Source organism: Peromyscus eremicus, chromosome 13, assembly GCF_949786415.1.
Source record: "Peromyscus eremicus chromosome 13, PerEre_H2_v1, whole genome shotgun sequence".
NCBI lineage: Eukaryota > Metazoa > Chordata > Mammalia > Rodentia > Cricetidae > Peromyscus > Peromyscus eremicus.
This window is the reverse complement of record NC_081429.1, coordinates 29,512,861-29,534,257: the sequence shown is the minus strand read 5'-3', so window position 1 is coordinate 29,534,257 and position 21,397 is coordinate 29,512,861. Positions and strand designations below refer to the sequence as shown.

The following is a 21,397-nucleotide window of genomic DNA, read 5'->3' as shown; positions in this document are numbered from 1 at the left end:
ATAAAAATACTTTTAAAACACAGAGTAGAGCAGAAAAAAATCTGTTTGTATTAGTGAAGGAAACCAAACCTTCCTCCAGGGTCCCCTCCCCAACTCCTGCCCTTAACATTCACACCAACTTCTGGCCATTTCTGGGAAGCTCTTGTGGTTCAAAACTTTGCATATGCTTCCTGACTCACAAGGGCCCTCCGTTCCTGCCCTGGGTTGACAGTCTAAGTTCCCATGGAAAGATCCCTTCACCTTGTCTCCCTGACCTTGCCCTTGAGAAAAAGATGCCTCTCTCCTTGAGGCCAAAAGAACACTTTTCACCTGTTTGCACCATCCTCTTTTTACCTGTGACCTTACCCTCACCTTACCCTTACTGAACCATAAGCTCCTGGAAGACAGAACATAGGTGTGCCCAAGGCCATGCTGGTGAGAAAGATGCATTGGTCAACCTTCATTACTATAATGAAAGAACCCAGAGGCAGACTGACTGATTACAAAAAAAAGAGCTGGGCTGATATCATAGCTCAATGGTAGAGAATACACCGAGCATACATGAAGACCTACATCCAATCCCCAGTATCAATCAATCAATCAATCAATCAATCAATGACAGCAAAGAAATGTATTTGGGCTCATCGTTCTGGAAGTACATGTGGGGTATAAAAGACATGATACAGGCTCTGGTCACAGCCCAGGAAGCTATACCACATAGTGCTGGGAGAAAGAGTGTGTGTGCTGGTGTGGGGGTGGGGTGTGGTTTCTCCCCTATCCTTATAAAGTCACCTGATTCGATCACGAGGGCTCCACTCTAATACTGTCATCTATTCACTTCTCAGAGGCCCCACCTCTAAGCATTACTAAGGTAATCGTACATTTCTTGATACCACTTAACACCCCTTAATGCCACTAACATGTGACTTTGGGGATTGAGCCCCTGTTTGGAGGAGACAAAACACACTCAAACTATAACTGCGGAGGAGAACAATTAATCCTTCACAAAATAAGGTGAGCCCTGCCCCAACTCAAGGAGAGACAGTACAAATGCTTCCTTCGAGCCCCAAAGCACAGTCCCGGGAACACTGGCTTGCAGGACTTGTGTAAAATGCTGAGGTCCTTCCACAGGACTGTTTAGAGTTCCACGCCATCTGCTGAGCAGTGAGCAGACCTGCAGGCTTGCCTTCGTCTTAACAAAATGTGGCACAGATGTCATTACGCCTTGATTTCAGCCTCCCTAAACAGCAACTTTGTAAGTGGAAAACTCACATAAAACTTGGAATGTCTCCCTTTGAAGACTATGAACTTTATGGCTTCATTTTAGTGCTTTTTAATGTTATTAGTTATTTTGTTATATGATAAAAATTTTAAAAGAAACACATTAAACTTTGGGTGCCTGTACTAAATCTGTCTAAAAGCTGCTCAAAAAAAAAAAAAAAAAATCCCCCAAACGTTAGTCTTTGAAATAGTGGTCTGTCAGTTCATTCTATTAGAATAAATGATTTATCTGCACTAAACCAGAAAGAATTTCTATTTTCATCGAATCAGTTCATATAAAAATGGGGTCAGAAAAAAAAAAAACTCCTTATAAGTAAATACTTAGGCTTGCTTATCTCTAAGGCTATCATAGAATTAATTATAGAGTGAATAGAGGAAAAGTAACAGTTCATGAAAGTTATTTTTGTATCTAGAGAATCAGTCACCACAAGAACTTTTTATCATTAAAAAAATATTTTTTAAAAAAATCATACCTGATCCAAATCCCTAGTCCCCACCCACCATCCATGACTTAAGAAAACAGGTTCCACGTGAAGTCCAGCAACTGGCTTTCAGATGTAAGAACAGTGGTTCTCACCACTGTTTACATTATTCCTACTATGTGTACACAATTTGCCTCTGTGCTTTGTGACTTTCACTCTGAGACAGTGAGGTCACCGGAAGCAGAAATCGAGGGACAACCAGTTCGACCCCTGAGCAACTTGGGCGCACCCTGTGAAACGACCAGCTCACCTCTTTCCCTCTGCTCCAGGGCCAAGCTGACACAGGTCATCAGATGGGCCATCAGCTAGCTGGCTTCTGGCTCAGCGGGACAGGGGAGGAAGACCAGAGCACACACAGTCCGTTTGGACTCACTGTCTCTCCCGCCCATGACCACATCTATCACGTCTCCCTTTGAACTCAATGTCCGCCATATGTCTGGTTGATCTTCACCCCACTGCAAAGCCCCAGGTCATGGTCACATCCTCTGTAGCACAGGTTATCCAAGAGTCAGTCTCCCTCACTCCCTTGATCCAAGTTTTCTCCCCAACACAGCTGTTAGCTCCCTTCAGTCTGGCCTTTCCTTGGGTCACTTCCTTACCCCTAATGGCACAATGTGCCTTCCACCACCCAAGCCCACCCAATCCCTGTGACCCAAGTACTCATGCTTCATTCACACTTGTTTACCAGAGATGACAATAGCCTTTCTTCTCTGTCACTCAAACCCTACCTTCCTCTCAACAAAAATCCGTTGATGACAGTGACATTAATTACCATGCTACCATACTCTGGGCTCTTCGTCTGCACTAAGCTCAATATGGTGTTCTGCTTTATTCTCACGAACTCTCTACAGCCACAGAAAGCAGAAAGCCATCCTTATATACTTCCTCATTCTCCAAGGAGGGCTCAGAGAGGTGAAGCAATTTGCTTGAGGCCACACAGCCAGCCAGGACCCGGGCAAGTAGAGATTTGAACCCAGGCCTTTTGATCTCAAGGTATCTGCTCCCTTTCCATCCCAAACCACACCAGCCTAACTTTCCTCAAACCATCATGTAAACCTGAAAATAATGCCCAGACTCACCACCTATAATTTATTAATATTTTGTGAGTATTACTTAATATTTGTTTAAGACAATGTCCTTTAGATTGAATTTGGGACCACAGATCCGTTCTCATCACGGAATCTTGGCCACTGCTTCACACATTACAAATTTTAAATGTATACTCATGCTTAATGAATACTTCTATAACTAAAATTTATGAATAAACATTATGTCTAACAGGCCTCTCCCATTGCTGCATCTACTTATTATTATCATTTATTATTTACATTCCCTTTAATGTCTCTCTTCCTTTTAATGCAAAAGTGTAATTCAGAGAGCATGCCATTAGGTGTCACTACAATACCACAAACACCCTCAAACTGCCAGCCAGTGAAAGCTGAGTCCTCTGGGCACACAGTGCCTCTGGAGTCCTCCCATACTATTGGGGGAGGGAGGAGTCTGGAAATCAGGAGGTGTTTCAAAACTGAAGAATGAAAAGGTGGTGAGCCATCCAAGGAGCCTGGAGTGCAGTAGCGAAGAATGCTCCTGTGCCTTCAGATTACCTCACCTGTTCACAATGAACTTGGGGTGGTGCATTGATCAGTCTGCCTTGGGGAGCACTAAGGACTTTAGCTATGCTCTCAGAAGGCAGTATACAGGTGCAGTTGAAAGACCCTGCACAGAGAACCAGAGGAGAAAGCTTAGGCGTTTGAACCAGTCCATGGTGAGTGGTTCTCCCATTTTGTAGTATTAGTATGCTGGGGACAGCCTGGCATCATCTATGTTCTCTGGAGACCTGGGACATCAAGTGGGTTTCTATGCACTCTGCTCCTGTGATTTTTTTCTGCTTTCCCAATAACACTTTATCTGCCCCCAGATACGTGTATCCACTGCCCCATCCTCATTATATCTACTGGCCCATCACCATTACACTTAAAAGATGACAAGAGATGTGATGTGGTGAGGGTCTTATCCTAGGTTCAGTCATCGTATGTTGCCCAAGGGGAGCTCTAACTGCCCTCACATGTCTCCTTATAAGAGGGGTGTGGGTGAGATTCAACACAGACCACAGAGAATAAAGCAAAATAAAGGGAGGCAGAAGTGGAAGCTGGAGCAATGGGAACCACAGAGGGTGGAGCAGATTCTCCAGCTGGAGCCTGGTGGTAACAACCATTTGCCTTTGAACATCTGGTCTCAAGTGAAGAACACACTTCTGTTGCAGCAAGCCATCAAGCATGTGCTAATGTGACTCTTCTTCTATGCTGGGGCTGGCAGCCCTCCACCTCCAGATCTAATCTAAAGGGCATATCCAGCATTCTGTGTCCAATGCCCACATGCTCCCATGCAAAGCTAGCTCAGGAAACCAACTTACACACCTAGGGAGAAGCAAGTGTCTCTCTTGTCCCTTCTTTTCCATGAGGCACCTTCAAGTACCCAGAAAGTGCCTGGCACCGACCAGGGACTCAGAAATAGTGACTGGAGGGTGAGTCTCATTTATCTAAGGAGACCAGGGGCTATGAGACGTCCCAGCCACAGAGACTTTCTTCTCAGTCTTGGCCCTTTGCCTGGCAAGGATTTGATGGTTATTAGTTGAACAAATGGGAAAGTATTACTATTGATTGCAGTTAAGACAACACAACCAAGTGACCAAATAAGAACTTGAACTCCCAAACAGTTCAAGCTAATCAACTGTCTCACTTATCCAGAGGGCCTGATCCAGTTGGGGGCTCCTCAGCTATTGGTTCATAGTTCATGTGTTTCCACTAGTTTGGCACCCAGGCAGTGGGACTGGGACCTGTCCTTGGCGCATGAGCTGGCTGTTTGGAACCTGGGGCCTATGCAGGGACACTTTGCTCAGCCTGGAAGGAGGGGACTGGACCTGCCTGGACTGAATCTACCAGGTTGAGCTGAATTCCCAGGGGAGTCCTTGCCCTGGAGGAGATGGGAATGGGGGGTGGGCTGGGGAGAGGGCCGGGAGGGGGCGGGAGGGGGCGAAAGGAGGGAGGACAGGGGAATCTGTGGCTGATATGTAAAATTAAATTAAATTATAAAATAAAATAAAAGCTAAAAAAAAAAAAAAAGAACTTGAACTCCACATAGAGAGACCTGAAGCCCGCTTGAAATCACTGCATTAAAAGAAATGGTTGGTATAAGTAGATGCACCAAAACCCACCATCAAACCATACAACTTAGTCCTGGAAGAAGTCCTGTGATGTTAGACCCACATGCACACTTGGCATGATGGGAAATAAGTGGCGCGTTGTACAGCAAGGGAGCAAATATTCTTTTTCCTTCTTACATATCCGTAAATACTAGTTGTCAAGGATATGTCAGCGTACCGAAATTGATGTTAGTGACCTGCAGCGATTCTTCAGATAGATGCCAACTACTGTTACGTCAACACTGTAGGTTGCCCTCTGCTAACTGTAGGCCAGCAAAGCCCTTTTCAGAAATACTGAACCCCTGTCCACAGCAAATTCAAACCTGGAAATATATCCCTTCAGCTTCTGCAAGTGTTCTGGTGTTCAAAAAGCATGCTACCATTTCTGACATAAACACTTGAGCAAGCTAAGCCACCACTGTGACATGGAGCCTGGTAACTGGAATCCACTGGGAAACACATGTTCTAGCTGGGCACAAGGTTTTAGAAAAATTCTGGATTTTTATGCCTTTGCAGGACAAAGGCATGGCCCAGCACCTCATGTTTATCAGTGAGAATGGTCCCAGCCCTCTGACCTCAGGTTACCTGCTGTCCCCTAAAGGCATGCATATCGTGTATATTACTGATCACAAGATTTTTCTGGTGATGACCAAGTGAGACAGAGAGTCCTTGGGGATTGGGATGTGGCATAGCAAGGAACCAGCACCAATGCCAGTGGTTGACAGACTAGCTGCAGTCATCTCCAGTTGTCACTGGGTGGTGTTTCTGTGAAAACAGAACGTTATTGACTATTGGAAATCTGGAGACATAAAATTACTGCTCAGAACCACTTGTCAGGCTGTGTCCTGAATGCAGCCATGTGAGTGGTAAAGAGTGTGAGTGTTAGAACTGTGTATGCAAATATGTTTAAGGACATGAAACATACTAACAATAATTGAAATTTTCCCAAGTAGACTCTACTTTTTAGTCACAGGATGCAGGCTGATAAAAATATAAGGGATGAGTGAGTGACGGTGCAGGGATATGCTGTACCAAGCATATTCAGTGACTGATAATCCCAAAGGGAAGAGGGACTCACTAATATTTGACCTGGGTTTCCAACTGAAAACTTGAAGACAATATGAGTTTAAAGCCATTTGCCCCTTGTACCGAAAACCACAACATCACAAAGTTTTGTTGGTTTCATGGTTCCGTCACTCTCTCAGATGATAAAACACACTCACCTTTTTTTTAAAAATAAGTTACCAAAAGATAAACTATTACTATTACCATTCCAGTCACTAACCCAGAACTCATAAAAGGTTCTATCCTGGTTCGTAAGGACATGACTTCATTGTTCTTACCAATAGACAGCCGCTAACTACATGGACTGCTTCCCTGGACACCAACAAAGACTAAGTTAAAATTCTGTCCAATTCTATCTCATCTGCCTCCTTACAGAGATTAACAGAAAGTTTAGAGAGGAGATGGGGAAGAATTGTAGATTGTATAGGGGAGCAATTCAGGAGCAGTCCAGCCATGCCTTACATCTCAGAACCAGGGGATACCACCATCTCAAGAGATGAGATTAACCCTCTAGACAAGCCTTCTTCTCCTAGGCTGAGCTTGAACCTGCAAGCCAGACATCAGAAGGGTGTACCCCTGTCTCTTGCCCCCACCCCAACACCACTTGCCTGGAGGAGTTCTAGTGCCACAGTGGTCAGAGTTGGCTTGCTATGAAGATACTTACCTCTGACCACACCTGAAGTGCACAGGGATTTGAACTATGAACCTTTACTCATGGCAAAGCCGTGCCAATGTGAGATAAAAAGTCTAGGTGCAGAGGAGAGAGTCACCATTAGCTTTGTAACAGCAGGTTTCCTTATGTGACTGGCATGGCCACACCACAGGCTCCTGAATTCTCTCTATGTTGGAGTCTGGGTTTTAATCCATTGATTGATTAAGTGTAGACTGCCTACTATGTGCCGACTATTGTATTATGATCAAAGCAGTACAATGGAATACACTTACTCCAAAGGGGGAACCAAAGAGCAAAAACTTGTCCCTCTAAGGTGTGAGCTGAGTCAAGAGGCTGTTTTCATGACCCATCACAAGTACATGCTTAGGCTCTAATGAGGGGGGTTCAGGCACAGCCATGCTCAAACTGATTGAGAGAGGAGGCTGGGCCATGGTCTCTGGACCACTGTATGTATCCATTCCTGGTTCACCTCCCTGTAGCTCACTCACTATAGCTCCAGACTCAGATAAAGAGTTAACCACAGCTTTTATCAAGAACCCAGCTTTGCTTGTCAAGAACTGCTTTAGCACCCTGCATGGGTGGATAATGCTCCTCCAGAAGTCACAGTTATGAAATGAAAATCGAAGTGCCTGGTACAAGTTGTTGATCAAGGCTGAGTGTTGTTGTTGCACACCTTTAATCCCAGTACTTGAGAGGCAGAGGCAGGTGGATCTCTGTGAGTTCGAGGCCAGCCTGGTCAACAGAGTGAGTTCCAGAACAGCCGGGCTACACAGTGAAACCCTGCCTTGAAACAAACCAACAAACAAGTTGTTGAGTATGGATGGGGAAGGGCTCATGATGTTAATACTCCTCTGTAAGGAACTCATGGCAATTGATGGTTCTGGGGAGGTGCCATTTTCTTCACTGCTGTATCCAATGATATGGTGACATTCTCCCAGTAAACAGCCTTCCACCCATGCTTGACAAGCAACCCTAGTTAAATTCAATGAATCACTCATTTGAGACACACATACACACACACACACACACACACACACACACACACACACACAGAGAGAGAGAGAGAGAGAGAGAGAGAGAGAGAGAGAGAGAGAATGTGTGTGGGGGGTGGGGTGATGGCAGAGGATAATGATGATTAAAATGGCCAAAATTTATTACATACATGTATTATCAAGAAATAAACATAAAAGAATAAAACAATAAAAAATAATTACTTCAGGCCAAACAGTTCCACTGTGGGGTTTGAACAAGCCACCCAATGAGCCCACTGGAGAGGAACAATTTCCTTCTTGATGATACAAGCTTTTCCCTAAGTGGGCTGTGGAGACTCAGCAAGACACCTCCAGCCCCTGGAATGCGGTGTCAACTTATTATTATTACTATTTATCAGTCCACCTGGAGCTGCCACTGTAGCTCTAGAGCTTGGCTGGATGCTAAGAACTGAGTGCCTATATCTCCGTCCCCTTCCATAGAAGTATAGTCTTCCTCCCACGTTCTCTGCTGGAAAATGCCACCCATGCCTGCAGCCCTCACAGGGAGATTCCAGCCATCAGGAAAGGTGGAGGTTGCTGGGGCTGCACAAACAGTCCCCTCGGCCACCCACTACCAGGGACACACACATCGCAGAGAGCAGTTCAGCCCCCTGAACCCTGGCAATCCACAGACAGCCATGGGGACTGAAAAGCACACTCTGTACACACTCATTGGCTTGTGATCACGGAGAAGCTCAAGCAATGGAAGCAGAATCCAGGCTGCAGATGTAAAGGGCTTGATCTCAGGAAGTAACCCTGTGACCTCACAAAGTGACAGCAGACCCAGGTGTTGGAAGCTAAGTGTAATAACCTTTCCATACTTGTGGAGCAAGTGCTAGAGGTGAGGCTAGGCACCTGGATGTGGTTGCTGGCTCTGGTTTGGGCTCCTTACACTGTCAGATGGAAACAAAAACAATCACACCCATCCCAATGAGCTGCGAGAGCAGGACTTCTCTACGTGTGCACTGCTGGTGTTGAGGACCAATCTCTGGTGTAGAATGTACCCTGCACTACAAGAAGCTGAGCCATACTGTTGGCCTCTGCCATTAGACACCAGTAGCTCCCTCCACCCAGCTGTGATGACTAAAACATGTCTCAACTGCCAAGTGTCCCTAGAAAGGTGGGTAAAACAAAATGGTCCCCAGTAAAGAACCACAGAATTAAGAGGACTGAGATTTCTAAAGACACGTGGGTATAGCAGTAAAGCCTTGGAGTGGGAGGAAAGAAATGTTTTGCCCTAAAGACTGGCCACTATCCAAGCATGCTCTCAGTGTCATGTTTATCACTGTGTGATCAATACAGACGTCATTTGGATTGAATGTTTATGCCCCCTATTCACACGTTGAAATCCCAAGCTCCAAAGTATCAAGAATAGGAGATGGGGTGTCTGAGAGGTGACTTGATCATCGCCATCAAGCCCTTCTGAGAGGACCCTAAAGAGCTACCCCATCCTCTCTTTCTCTCTCCATCCTGCAAGGACACCATCCTCAAGCCGAGAAATGGCTCTCACTAGTAGACACTTTGATCTTGTCTTCTCAGCCTCCAGAACTGTGAGAAACAGATTTAAGTTGATTCAGACGTACTATAAGGTGTACTGGTGTACTATATTTGTTTCAGTAGCCTGAATACATGAAGACTACTACATCCAAATCATTGAATTGACCTCGAAGGTATCCAGAGCTTAAGAAAGACAGTCAACCTTAGCCCTTCTTAAGGGGGTTATTTTTATATTTTTTTCATTCTTCAGTGACACACAACTACATGTGTTTCAAGTGTAAAGAGTGGTATTTCAGTCTACAAAAAATGATGAGAGGGTTTTGAAGCAAAGGGTTGCTTCATCTGAACCTCGGCACACATGAACTAACAGTTGGTGGCTGCAGCTATCAGTCCACAGGGAAATGTTTCTGGGTTCCTGAGACGTGAAAGGCAGTAGCCAAGATGGCCTGAAATGCTTTACAAAATAGTTAGGAGTCCAGTTGCCAGCAGAACTGTTGTGGGTGGCTTTGAGCTGAAAACTGGCCTGTGGCTCAGTCTTCTTTCTGCACAGCACAATTGGTGCATGTAAGGTGAGGAGTCAGTGAGCTAAAAAAAGGCATTTTGAGCACGCAGAAAAGTCACTGGCAAATATGGAGCATGCAATGTATAGCTATTGCCTTGGCTTGAATATTAAGTTTCAATAGGGTGCTATGCATGAAAGTGTACTATGGTCAAATGTCTGGAAAGATGATTTTAAACCAAGTTAAACTGTTTTTTTTCCCCCACACACATTTCTCAGAGCCTTTAAAACACTGATATGCAATAAACCTTGGAGGGGGTGACCCAGGGTGACAGACACTGCAGGCCTTTCTTTGTAGGATGATTCATGCCCGTAGTGTTGTGCAAAACACAGAGTAAGCTGCACTGCTCAGACTGTGTAGCTTCACACATAGTCTACATCAATTGTAACCCTTTCTAAGAATGTGAAGAACACTCACTGTGGAAGATACGCACCTCTGGCTAATAACACATGCTAAGGGTCGGAGGCTACGTAAATACTCAGAATGATGTGAAATCCGGGCACGTTGTCAATGTTGATATCTGCATCACTCACCCGAGATCCCTTTTCAGGAAAACACTGGCAGACAGAGCAGTTTCTTCCTCCACAAGGGCTACCGTATTTCTTGCCACTCTGGAAAGTGAAGCAACTTGTTCAGTATATCAGTCCTCGGGGCTCAGCTCAGTTCACAGAGTATACAATAGAACCAGCGCACCATGTGCAGACCCCACCGAATGCTTTCTACCTTTAGATCCAGGGAAAGCAAACATTAATGTATCTATTCTGAGACAGGTTGCTGCTCTGTAAGCCAGGCTGTACTCAAACTTTTGATCCTTCTGCCTCAGTTTCCCAAGTGCACCATCACACCTGGCTGCAGTGAGTCATACTGACACATAAAAAAGGAGGAGCACTTGGGGGGACTGTTACATGGGTCAGACTCTCCAACCCTGAAGACACCGGAGAAAAAGGAACCTTATTCGGAAGCCACCAGAGCCGGAATCATAGAGAGGCTTTCTCTCCTCTGAAGACTTCAGGACCAAATTGCGAACAGTCTAGGGGTGTAAATGTGCAGTCAAGCAAGCTGTGCACAGACAGAGGAGTCTAGTTTCAATGATAATCTTGACTTTCTCCCCACAGCCTCCTGTGTCTCCACGATCAGCCAGTACACGAGCCTGACCGCACAAATCCTCCCTAGGACAATTCTCCAGATAACTCGTGTAGTTTGGATTTAAATTTTCCTTCCTGCAATTTTCCAGTTCTCCATGGTGGTTCCTCTAAGGTGTCCCTCAATCCCAAGCTTCTGAACTTGAGTCATTTGGGCCTTTTCCTACTTTAACAGACCTCTTCCTTCCTTCCTTCCTTCCTTCCTTCCTTCCTTCCTTCCTTCCTTCCTTTCTCTCTTTCTTTCTTTCTTTCCTTCCTTCTCACCTTTCTTTCTTTCTTCCTTCCTTCCTTTCCTTTTTTTCTTGTTGTTTTTGAGACAGGCTTTCTCTGAGTATCTCTGGCTGCCCTGGGACTCACTCTGTAGACCAGGCTGGCCTTGAACTTACAGAGATCCACCTGCCTCTGCCTCCCAAGTGCTAGAATCAAAGGTGTGTGCCACCACACCAGCAACAGACTTTTCTTTAACTCTCTAGAAAGTCAACACACACACACACACACACACACACACACACACACACAAATTTCACACAAGAATTTCCCTGCCCTTTGGGAGACACAGTACCTTGTCATCCATTGCATATCCACTGCATCTATACCCAGAGCCATCAGCCACTTCAGTACTAAGTGTACTCCAAGAATTACTATTTCAATATGTACATTCTCTACAAACAACAACAACAAAAAACCCAGCCAGCTTCAAGCACCTGCTCCCCCGCAAGCTGTGGCTCAGGTGGGAAATGTTAGATTCTAGTGGAGCACATGCTCCACCCACCCCCTCCAAGCTGTGGCTCAGGTGGGAAAGGGGAATTAGATTCTAGTGGCAGAAACAGGATTATCAAGAAAGCAGCAGAGATAAGCTTTGTCTTTGCCAACCTTGCTTATTTGTATAATTGATATTTTTTTAAAGCTTAAGGCAATGAACATACACTAATGTAGAATGAAAGAAATAGAGAAGAGCGAACCTGTAACTACAGCATTCAGGAGGTAGAGGCAAGAGGATCAGGGCAATTCAAGGCCAGCCTAGTTTACATGACACACTGTCACGAAAGGAAGGAAGAAAGAAAGAAAGAAAGAAAGAAAGAAAGAAAGGAAGAAAGAAAGAAAGAAAGAAAGAAAGAAAGAAAGAAAGAAAGAAAGAAAGAAAGAAAGAAGAAAGCCACTAAACCAATAGTTAAAATAGGTGCAATACATGCATGCTAATATACATATTACACAAATACATGTATATGTTCATACATATGAGTGATAAGAGACAAAGGGTCTACTCAAAAGGTTTGTTTTGTTTTGTTTTTTTAATCACTCAATCTAAACTTCCTTTAAGGGGCAGTGTGGTGGTTTGAATAAAAATGGCCCCCATAGGCTCATAGGGAGTGGCATTATTTGAAAGGATTAGGACATGCAGCCTTGTTGGAGCAGATGTGGCCTTGTTGGAGGAAGTGTGTCACTGGGGATGGGCTTTGGGGTTTCAAATGCTCAAGACAGGCCCAGTGTCTCTCTTTCCCTGCTGTCTGCTGAACCAGATATAGAATTCTCAGCTGCTCTCTAGCATAATGTCTGCCTCTATGCCGCTATGCTTCCCACCATGGTAATGGACTAAATCTCTGAACCTGTAAGCCAGCTCCAGTTACTTGTTTTCCTCTGTAAGAGTTGCTGTGGGCATGGTGTCTCTTCACATCAATAGAAACCCTAAATCTAAGACTGAAAGGAACATTTTCAGACAGAATCAAAGAGAAAATATTTTTAAGCATTAAACGAAAAAGACATCTTTATAAACAAAGGTCTTATGGGTCATTGAATGCATTGAAGAACCTGAGAGTTTTAAGGGTTAGAGCCAAACTGTGAAGTGCCTGCCATGTGGGCATGAGGACTTGGGTTCAGGTTTCCATCACTCATGTACAAGGTTGGGCACAGCAGTTCATGCCTGTGATCCCAGTGCTGAGGGGGTGGAGACTGGGGGATCCCTGGGACTTGCTGGACAGGTTGTATGGCCAAATTGGGGGGCTCCAGATTGATGAGAAACTCTGTCTCAATTAATAGTGGGGAGGAATAGAAAAACACACTCAATATTGACTTTTAGCCTCCCCATGCTTGTGTGTGAATGCACACACACACACACACACACACCACATCAACCACATATAAATGAGTTTGAAATTTCAAGAGTATATGACTCTTGAGTTTTAATTACCATTGTTATCTGTGAATGCATGAGTTCAAAATTCTAAGAGGTTAGGAATGAAATGCCCGGGCTTGGCTGGGAGAGCATGCAAGCACAGTAGCTCGTCTGAGTACTCAGATTCATTTAAGGTCAGGATTCATTACTGTGTTCAGTGAAATACCAAAACAATGATGGCAAAAACAGAGTCAGTAGATTAGATGCCTTGATAACAAAGTCAGGATGTTTATTTGATATTTGCTTGTTCAGCCAAGCATCACTGAGATATGTGAGGCAGGGTTACGTTTTAGGAGTCATTTTAAAGTAGATTAGCAGATTCTAAGAAAGAGACACTCATTGACATGTGAAGTGGGGGGTGGGAACTTGTAAAGGAAGAGTCCGCACTTTACAAAGGTGTTGTACTGGATGAGGAGATGCGGAGTGTGACACTCAGACCCCATGTGACAAAGCCACATGTGATTGCGGGGGCTTGTGATCCCAGCATTGGTGAGGCAGAGACTAGCAGATCCCTAGGGCTCGCTAAGCAGCTGTCTTAAACTACTTGGCAAGTTCCAGAACAATATGAGACCCTATCTCCAAAACAAACAAAAAGAAATAGAGGTAGGTGATACCTAAAGAATAGTATCTGAGTTTGTCTTCTGGCCTCCATACTCAACAAACACATGCGTGCTAACTTGTATACACACACACACACACACACACACACACACACACAGAGAGAGAGAGAGAGAGAGAGAGAGAGAGAGAGAGAGAGATCATGCAAAGCCTTTGAAAAAGACAAGAACAATACCACAAACAATTAGAACCACAATGGCTAGGAATATACCTGTACTGGCTGGTTTTGTGTGTCAACTTGACACAAGCTAGAGTCATCAGGGGAAGGAGCCTCAGTCGATGAAATGCCTGGATGAGATCCAGCTGTAAGGCATTTTCTCATTTAGTGATCAATGGGGGAGAGCCCAGCCCATGGTGGGTGGTGCCATTCCTAGGCTGGTGTCCTGGGTTCTTATGAGAAGGTGGGTTGAGCAAGTCATGGGAAGGAAGTCAGTAAGCAGATTCCCTCCATGGCCTCTGCATCAGCTCCTGCCTCTGGGTTCCTGTCCTATTCGAGTTCCTGTCCTGACTTCCTGCAGTGATGAACAGCAATGCTGAAGTGTAAGCCGAATAAACCCTTTCCTCCCCAACTTGTTTTTTGGTCATGGTGTTTCAGCACAGCAATAGAAACCCTAACTAAGACAATACCCATACTCACAAATTCACTGGGAACACATCTACACTCACACACTCACTGGGAATACACTAATGCTCACACACTCACAGGGAATACACCAATGCTCATAAACTCACTGGGAATATGCCTATACTCACAAACTCACTGGGAACACACCTACATCCACACATTCACTGGGAACACACCAATGCTCACACACTCACTGGAAATACATCTATACTCACACACTCACTGGGAACAGACCAGTGCTCACACACTCATTGCAAATACATCTACACTCACACACTCACTGGAAATACACCTACACTCACATTCACTGGGAATACACCACTGCTCACACACTCACTGAGAACATACCTACACTCACCCACTTACTGGGAATATACTTACACTCATACACTCACTGGGAACACACCTACACTCACACACTCACTGGGAACACACCTACACTCACACACTCACTGGGATCACACCTACACTCACACACTCACTGAGAACACATCTACACTTATACACTCACTGGGAACACACCTACACTCACACACTCACTGGGAATACACCTACACTCATACACTCACTGGGAACACATCTACACTTACACACTCACTGGGAACACACCTACACTCACACACTCACTGGAAATACACCTACACTCACACACTCACTGAGAACATACCTAAACTCACACACTCACTGGTAACACATCTACACTCATACACTCACTGGGAACACATCTATACTCACACACTCAATGGGAACACATCTATACTCACACACTCACTGGGAACACATCTACACTCACACACTCACTGGGAATACCTCTACACTCATACACTCACTGGGAACACACCTACACTCACACACTCACTGGGAATACACCTACACTCATACACTCACTGGGAACACATCTACACTTACACACTCACTGAGAACATACCTACATTCACACTTTCACTGGGAATATGCCTACACTCATACACTCACTGGGAACACATCTATACTCACACACTCACTGGGAACACATCTACACTCACACACTCACTGAGAACACACCTACACTCACACACTCACTGAGAACATACCTACACTCACCCACTCACTGGGAACACACCTACACTCACACACTCACTGGGAACACATCCACACTCACACTCTCACTGGGAACACACCTACACTCACACACTCACTGGGAATACACCTACACTCATACACTCACTGGGAACACATCTACACTTACACACTCACTGAGAACATACCTACATTCACACTTTCACTGGGAATATGCCTACACTCATACACTCACTGGGAACACATCTATACTCACACACTCACTGGGAACACAACTACACTCACACACTCACTGGGAACACACCTACACTCACACACTCACTGGGAACACATCCACACTCACACACTCACTGGGAACACATCTACACTCACACACTCACTGAGAACATACCTACACTCACACTCTCACTGGGAATATACCTACACTCATACACTCACTGGGAACACATCTACACTCACACACTCACTGGGAACACACCTACACTCACACACTCACTGGGAACACATCTACACTCACACACTCACTGGGAACACATCTACACTCACACACTCACTGGGAACACATCTGCACTCACACACTCACTGGGAACAACCTACACTCACACACTCACTGGGAACACACCTACACTCACACACTCACTGAGAACACATCTACACTTATACACTCACTGGGAACACACCTACACTCACACACTCACTGGGAACATACCTACACTCACACACTCACCAGGAACACACCTATACTCACAGTCTCACTGGAAACACAACCACATTCAAACCAACTTATTTTTCTCCAAGGAAACACACAGGAGAAGCCCCCCTTCTTTACCTCAGATGTCATAAAACACATGCTTATTGCACAGAAGATTAAAGGAAGTGCAGTATCACCTCCTAAAAACCTAACTCTGTCTCAGATTGGTACCCATTTTCTTTTTATGTAAGAAAATGATACAGATTCAAAACCAAAACATCAAGCTCTATGAAAGCATAGCCTATTAGAGGACATTTTCTGTCTATGTCCTGGTCTCAAGTCCCTGACCCTCAGAGGATCCATCTCTTTACATTGGTATCTATGTATTAATAAAGTATACTCAAGCACATGCATCCACACTGCTGGTGATTTGGGTTGTTTTATCGATACTCGAGTGGCACGCTGACTAGTACCTGGCCATTTTCACATCATCACCGTTTTCACACTCATTCTGACACGCCCCTGGCAGCTATTCAGCTCATACAGCACCAGAACTCATGCATTTACTCCCTACTGATGAATACTTAGGTGATACCGGTCTTCAGCTGCTGAACACCACCCTGCAGTTAGTGCTCTTGGGCGTGCATCTTCCCACATGCCAGAATAAAAATATGTGACAAATTAAAAAATACATTCTTGCACCAAAGGAATGTATATTTAAAATGTTGGTAGATAATGCAAACTGCTTGTCACAGGTACTTTGTCAACCCACACCTTCCCCTTAAATCCCAGCTACCATATTGCTACTCCCTACATGCTAAAATATCTCCATACCACAAGCTGATGGAGTGTCCAGAATTGAACTATTTGGTTAAGGAATCACATTCACTCTCATAGATATAAGGATCAAGGGGAGTGAATTTTAGGATGCTACAGACTTTTGTAATAGAAAAATAAATGCATACAATATAAAAATAAGCTTGGGAAAATCAGGTAAGATTAACTAGAAAAAATGCTCCCAACTGAGCAACACAAGGAGGCATTTTGAAATGCACAGGAACTAAGCTGGACAAGTCTCATTCTCTCTGCCTAACACGAGAGGGGCACTGAGTCTTAGCTGGGTTAAAGAATAAGTAACTAGGGAGAATAAAGAATCAAGGGCTTCTCATTCCTTGACCCAGATAGTAAAAGAGGAGTAGAGATAATTTTCTATTTCAGTTACTTTGCAAAAGTCTCTGGTAATCAAGGGACTTGAGTCAGGTAGATCTCGGTCACTCCAGTGGTCTTCAGCCCTGAATGGCAGGCAGCCCTTAACAGAGTGTCCCTGAATTACGTGAAATTGAGTTCACAATTTCGATTCCTCCCCGAGGGAGCAGAAGAAAAAGGGCTGGTTACAGACTGAGCTTTCCCTGCACCTAAAAAGCACCCAGACTGAATCTTACATTTCTTGGTTTAATCTCAAAATGGCTCAGCTACTTCTTTTCTGTTCCAAATAAAAAGAATTTAAGGAAGGGCTGTGGTTGTTATAAGATAAAGACCTCTCCAACACCCAGGCAGTTCTATAAGCAGCTTTGATTGGAAAAATATCAAATTATTCCCAGACTGTGTCTTATCTCAGTGTCCACTTCACAGATATGAAGGCTGGGCCCCAGAGAGTAACTAGTTTAAATATGTTTTAAAAACATATAAATCGCCGGGCGGTGGTGGCACACGCCTTTAATCCCAGCACTCGGGAGGCAGAGCCAGGCGGATCTCTGTGAGTTTGAGGCCAGCCTGGGCTACAGAGTGAGTTCCAGGAAAGGCGCAAAGCTACACAGAGAAACCCTGTCTCGAAAAACCAAAAAAAATATATATATAAATCATATGCATGTAATGAATCATACATTCAACAGAGTAAATTTTTATGTACAAAATGAATTAATATACTTACCCCATATTCATATCGTATGGTAAAGAGAATAAATATTAGTGACCTATGAAAAAGGAAAAATATAGACTAAGTGTTTGCTTTAATGAGAAACAAGCTAAACAGAGTAACAGTACCAACTCCAGAAGGCTGGTTCTCACTTCTAACTGCTACCATCCCACATAGGCAATGTGATTACTCTCCCGAAGGCTGGTTCTAACTTCTAACTGCTACCATCTGACACAGTCAATGTCGTCATCTCTCGGGCTGGCATCATTGCCTCTCTTCATTTTATCAGTCAGAGAAGATACATTGAAGGCCTTTGGTATGGTTGTATTGAAGGCCATGATGCTGGAGTCCATAGGGGCACTCAAGGCAAGATTAAGACCTGAATGAACAGATGAGTGAAGGGAGTTGAGATGACTCTCCATGAAAGCTAGAGGAAAGAGAGAGAGAGAGGCAGCTGTGGTTGGGAACACACCTGAGACCAGTGTATCTGAGTTGTCATTTAATGGGACCCATGCAAGGAGGAGCGGTAGATTGAAAGCTGCCTGAATGAGAAGAATAGCTTGGGGTGAGTGGGAACAATTATTAGGGAATTATTAGGGAAGAGTGAGGTGGTCCACAGCCAAAATCTACCTAGTGCTTTGCTGCTACTATGAACAAATTTTAACAAGAGGAAGGATGTGATCAAGAAAAACCAAGCAAACATTTGCTGGGACATCCATCTCTCTGTCAAAGGCCTTCAGCGCACATTATCTCATTTGGTTCTTGAGCATCTGTGGTGAGTTGGTCCTCCTAACCATACTGTATATAACCCTATCCCCACCTCTACCCTTAGTGGTAGAGGAACTGAAGCCATGCCTTGGACTTGGTTCTATGTAGCCTTTCCCCCCTTTGGAATCATGTGCTAAGTGAACTTTCTTTCTCCACACTCTACTCTTTTCTCTTGGAGTAACAGAAATATTATAGACAATGACAAAGCATTGTGTCTGCGAGTGACCCTGATTAAGAGACCAGAAGCTGGAGGGTCTTGTGATTGAAACCAAGGTATTTTGGGGCCTGTGTTCCTGAACACAGAGAGTCTGGTTCTTGCCTTTTTTCAGGTTCTAGAAGAGTCCATGATCTTTGGTTCATAGTCTGCTGTGGAACAATCCTTTTCTATGCTATGAACATGTATTACTTTCATTGGTTAATAAAAAGCTGTCAGGCTGGTAGTGGGGCAGGAAGTTAGGCAGGAAAGCCAAACTGAGGATGATGGGAAGAAGGATAGAGTCAGAGGAGTCACCAGCCCGACACAGAGGAAGCAAGATGAGAATGCCGTACTGAGAAAGGGTACCAAGCCGTGTGGCTAAGCGAAGATAAGAATTATGGGTCAATTTAAGTGTAAGAGCTCTTTAGTAATAAGCCTGAACTACCGACTGAGCATTTATAATTAATATAAGCCTCTGTGTGGTGATTTGGGAAGTAGCTGCCAGGTATTTGGGAGTTGCTAGAGGGACAGAAACTTCCACCTTCCATCTCCAAAGTTAGAGCTCTCTGGCCTCTGCTTCTGTAGTCTTGTTCACTGATGCTGGTCTCCCACCTCCTCTCACATCTAAGAATCCTTGTGATGACACTGGATCTACCCAGATAGTCCAAGATCCCCTCTCCAATCTCAAGATCACCTGAATTCCATTTGCAACCATAAACCCCCCTTCTTGTATAAATAACATATTTTAAAAAATTAGGATCTAAACATCTTTGAGGTCATTAACCTGCCCATTGCATTCAGGAAAGTGCTTTGAGCTCACTCCACTAGTTACAGGAATAGTGAAGTTCTGGACATTTAATGCTTTTGGTATTCAAATCTAGTAAATAAGATAGCAGGAACCCAGAGCTTTTACTTGTATAGTACAGCTTTGCATTCAGTCATGATGTGGATAAATTTGGGAAAGATGTTGGTATTTAAAAGTCAGGATTGATTCTAAATGGCAGTAGAACTTATTCCATAAAGACATGCACACACCAGGGGCCTGTGACTGAGGGCTTGGTCCATCTGAAAGTGAACCTCATGAAGACCTTGAGCACAGGTATCCTCACTGATGACCTCTGTGCCCAAAATACTCCTCCAGTCTTCTCCTTTCTTCCAGAAGACTCTTGTAGACAGTTAGGAGTCCGTGTCCTGTGTTAGAATCTGCATGTGTGAAATACAAATATAACTCTTATAACAATGGTGTACAACAAAATTAAGAATAATGGCTTCCATTATTCTGTCAGTGATGGAAACATTTTTCTAAACAACCCCAATGACTGTTGACATAGCCATCTTTTCTTAGTGCTTGTCATACTGAATAAACATTCTTAGAAATTAAAATTAAAATAAAATTAGGGGAAAGAGGGTATGGTCGGGAAGAGCAGGAACATAGAAAGGAAGCACAGGTTGAGGTGAGGGGCGAGGATGAGGATTGCATGAAAATACCATAAAGAAACCTGTGATTTTGTAAGCTATCTTTAAAACGGGTTTTTCTTTTCTTTTTGTTGTATGCGTATGAGTGTTTTGCCTGCATATGCACCACGTGCATGCAGTGTCCAAGGAGGCCAGAAGAGGGCATCAGATCCCTTGGAGCTGGAGTTACAAACAGTTATCCACCACCATGTGGGTTCTGGGAATTGAACTCAGGTCCTCTGAAAGAGTAGCTAGTGCTCTTAACCACCAAGTGATCTCTTCAGCTTCTTGTAAACTAACTTTAACAGATAAAAATAAATAAAACAGAAATTGAAATTTTCTCAAATCCTCTATACATAATAAGTATGTTTTTGAAAAATGAAAAAGAGTTGTGAGAACTAAAAACACGTTTTCACAGTATACTTGTACATGAATATTCATAATAACCAAAACTGGAAAAAAAACACATTAATTGGTTAATGGAAAAAGTAAAATATTATACCATGCAATGGAATATTTTTTAGCCATAATAAGGAATTATACATGGATATCTGCTGCTACATGTATAAACCTTAAAATCATTGTGTCAGAAGCACAGATGGTGGGCAAATCCACAGAGACAGACACTAGATCAGCAAGTGTCGGGGTAGGTACAAATGGAAAATTGGGGAGTACAGGGTTACAGTGTTCTGGAATTAGAGAGTGGTCATGGTGTGCCTCATGACCGAATCTGGGACTACTCAGTTATACACTTTAGAAGAATTAAAATGGTGAGCTTTGTTTTTTAAATTTTATTTGTAAACAAGAGAAAACATATTTTTTTAACTTGGCCTGAAGAACTCCACTTTATTCTAAAATCTCTTTGAATTTAAAATCTCAGAGACTAGAGATGTCTCATTTTTGAAAGTTTGGCTCCTCTGAGCTCCTGTCCTTATGGAAACTGGTAAGGAGAAGGGAACCAAGCATGTCCGATATTACAAGCTGT

General features: G+C 43.9%; 1 protein-coding gene across 1 annotated transcript in view; it reads right to left on the bottom strand.

The window, feature by feature from the left end:
* Col4a4 (collagen type IV alpha 4 chain) overlaps nucleotides 1–20,154 on the bottom strand; it is a 100,796-nt gene extending 80,642 nt beyond the window's left edge. Inside the window, exons 1-3 of the mRNA XM_059278344.1 lie at nucleotides 19,993–20,154; nucleotides 18,009–18,051; nucleotides 10,304–10,381 (exon numbers count right to left, since the gene is read on the bottom strand). Coding sequence (XP_059134327.1) covers nucleotides 10,304–10,381; nucleotides 18,009–18,051; nucleotides 19,993–20,039 — 168 coding nt within the window. The 5' untranslated portion in view covers nucleotides 20,040–20,154. The remainder of the gene's footprint in view (nucleotides 1–10,303; nucleotides 10,382–18,008; nucleotides 18,052–19,992) is intronic.
* Nucleotides 20,155–21,397: the final 1,243 nt, after the last annotated feature.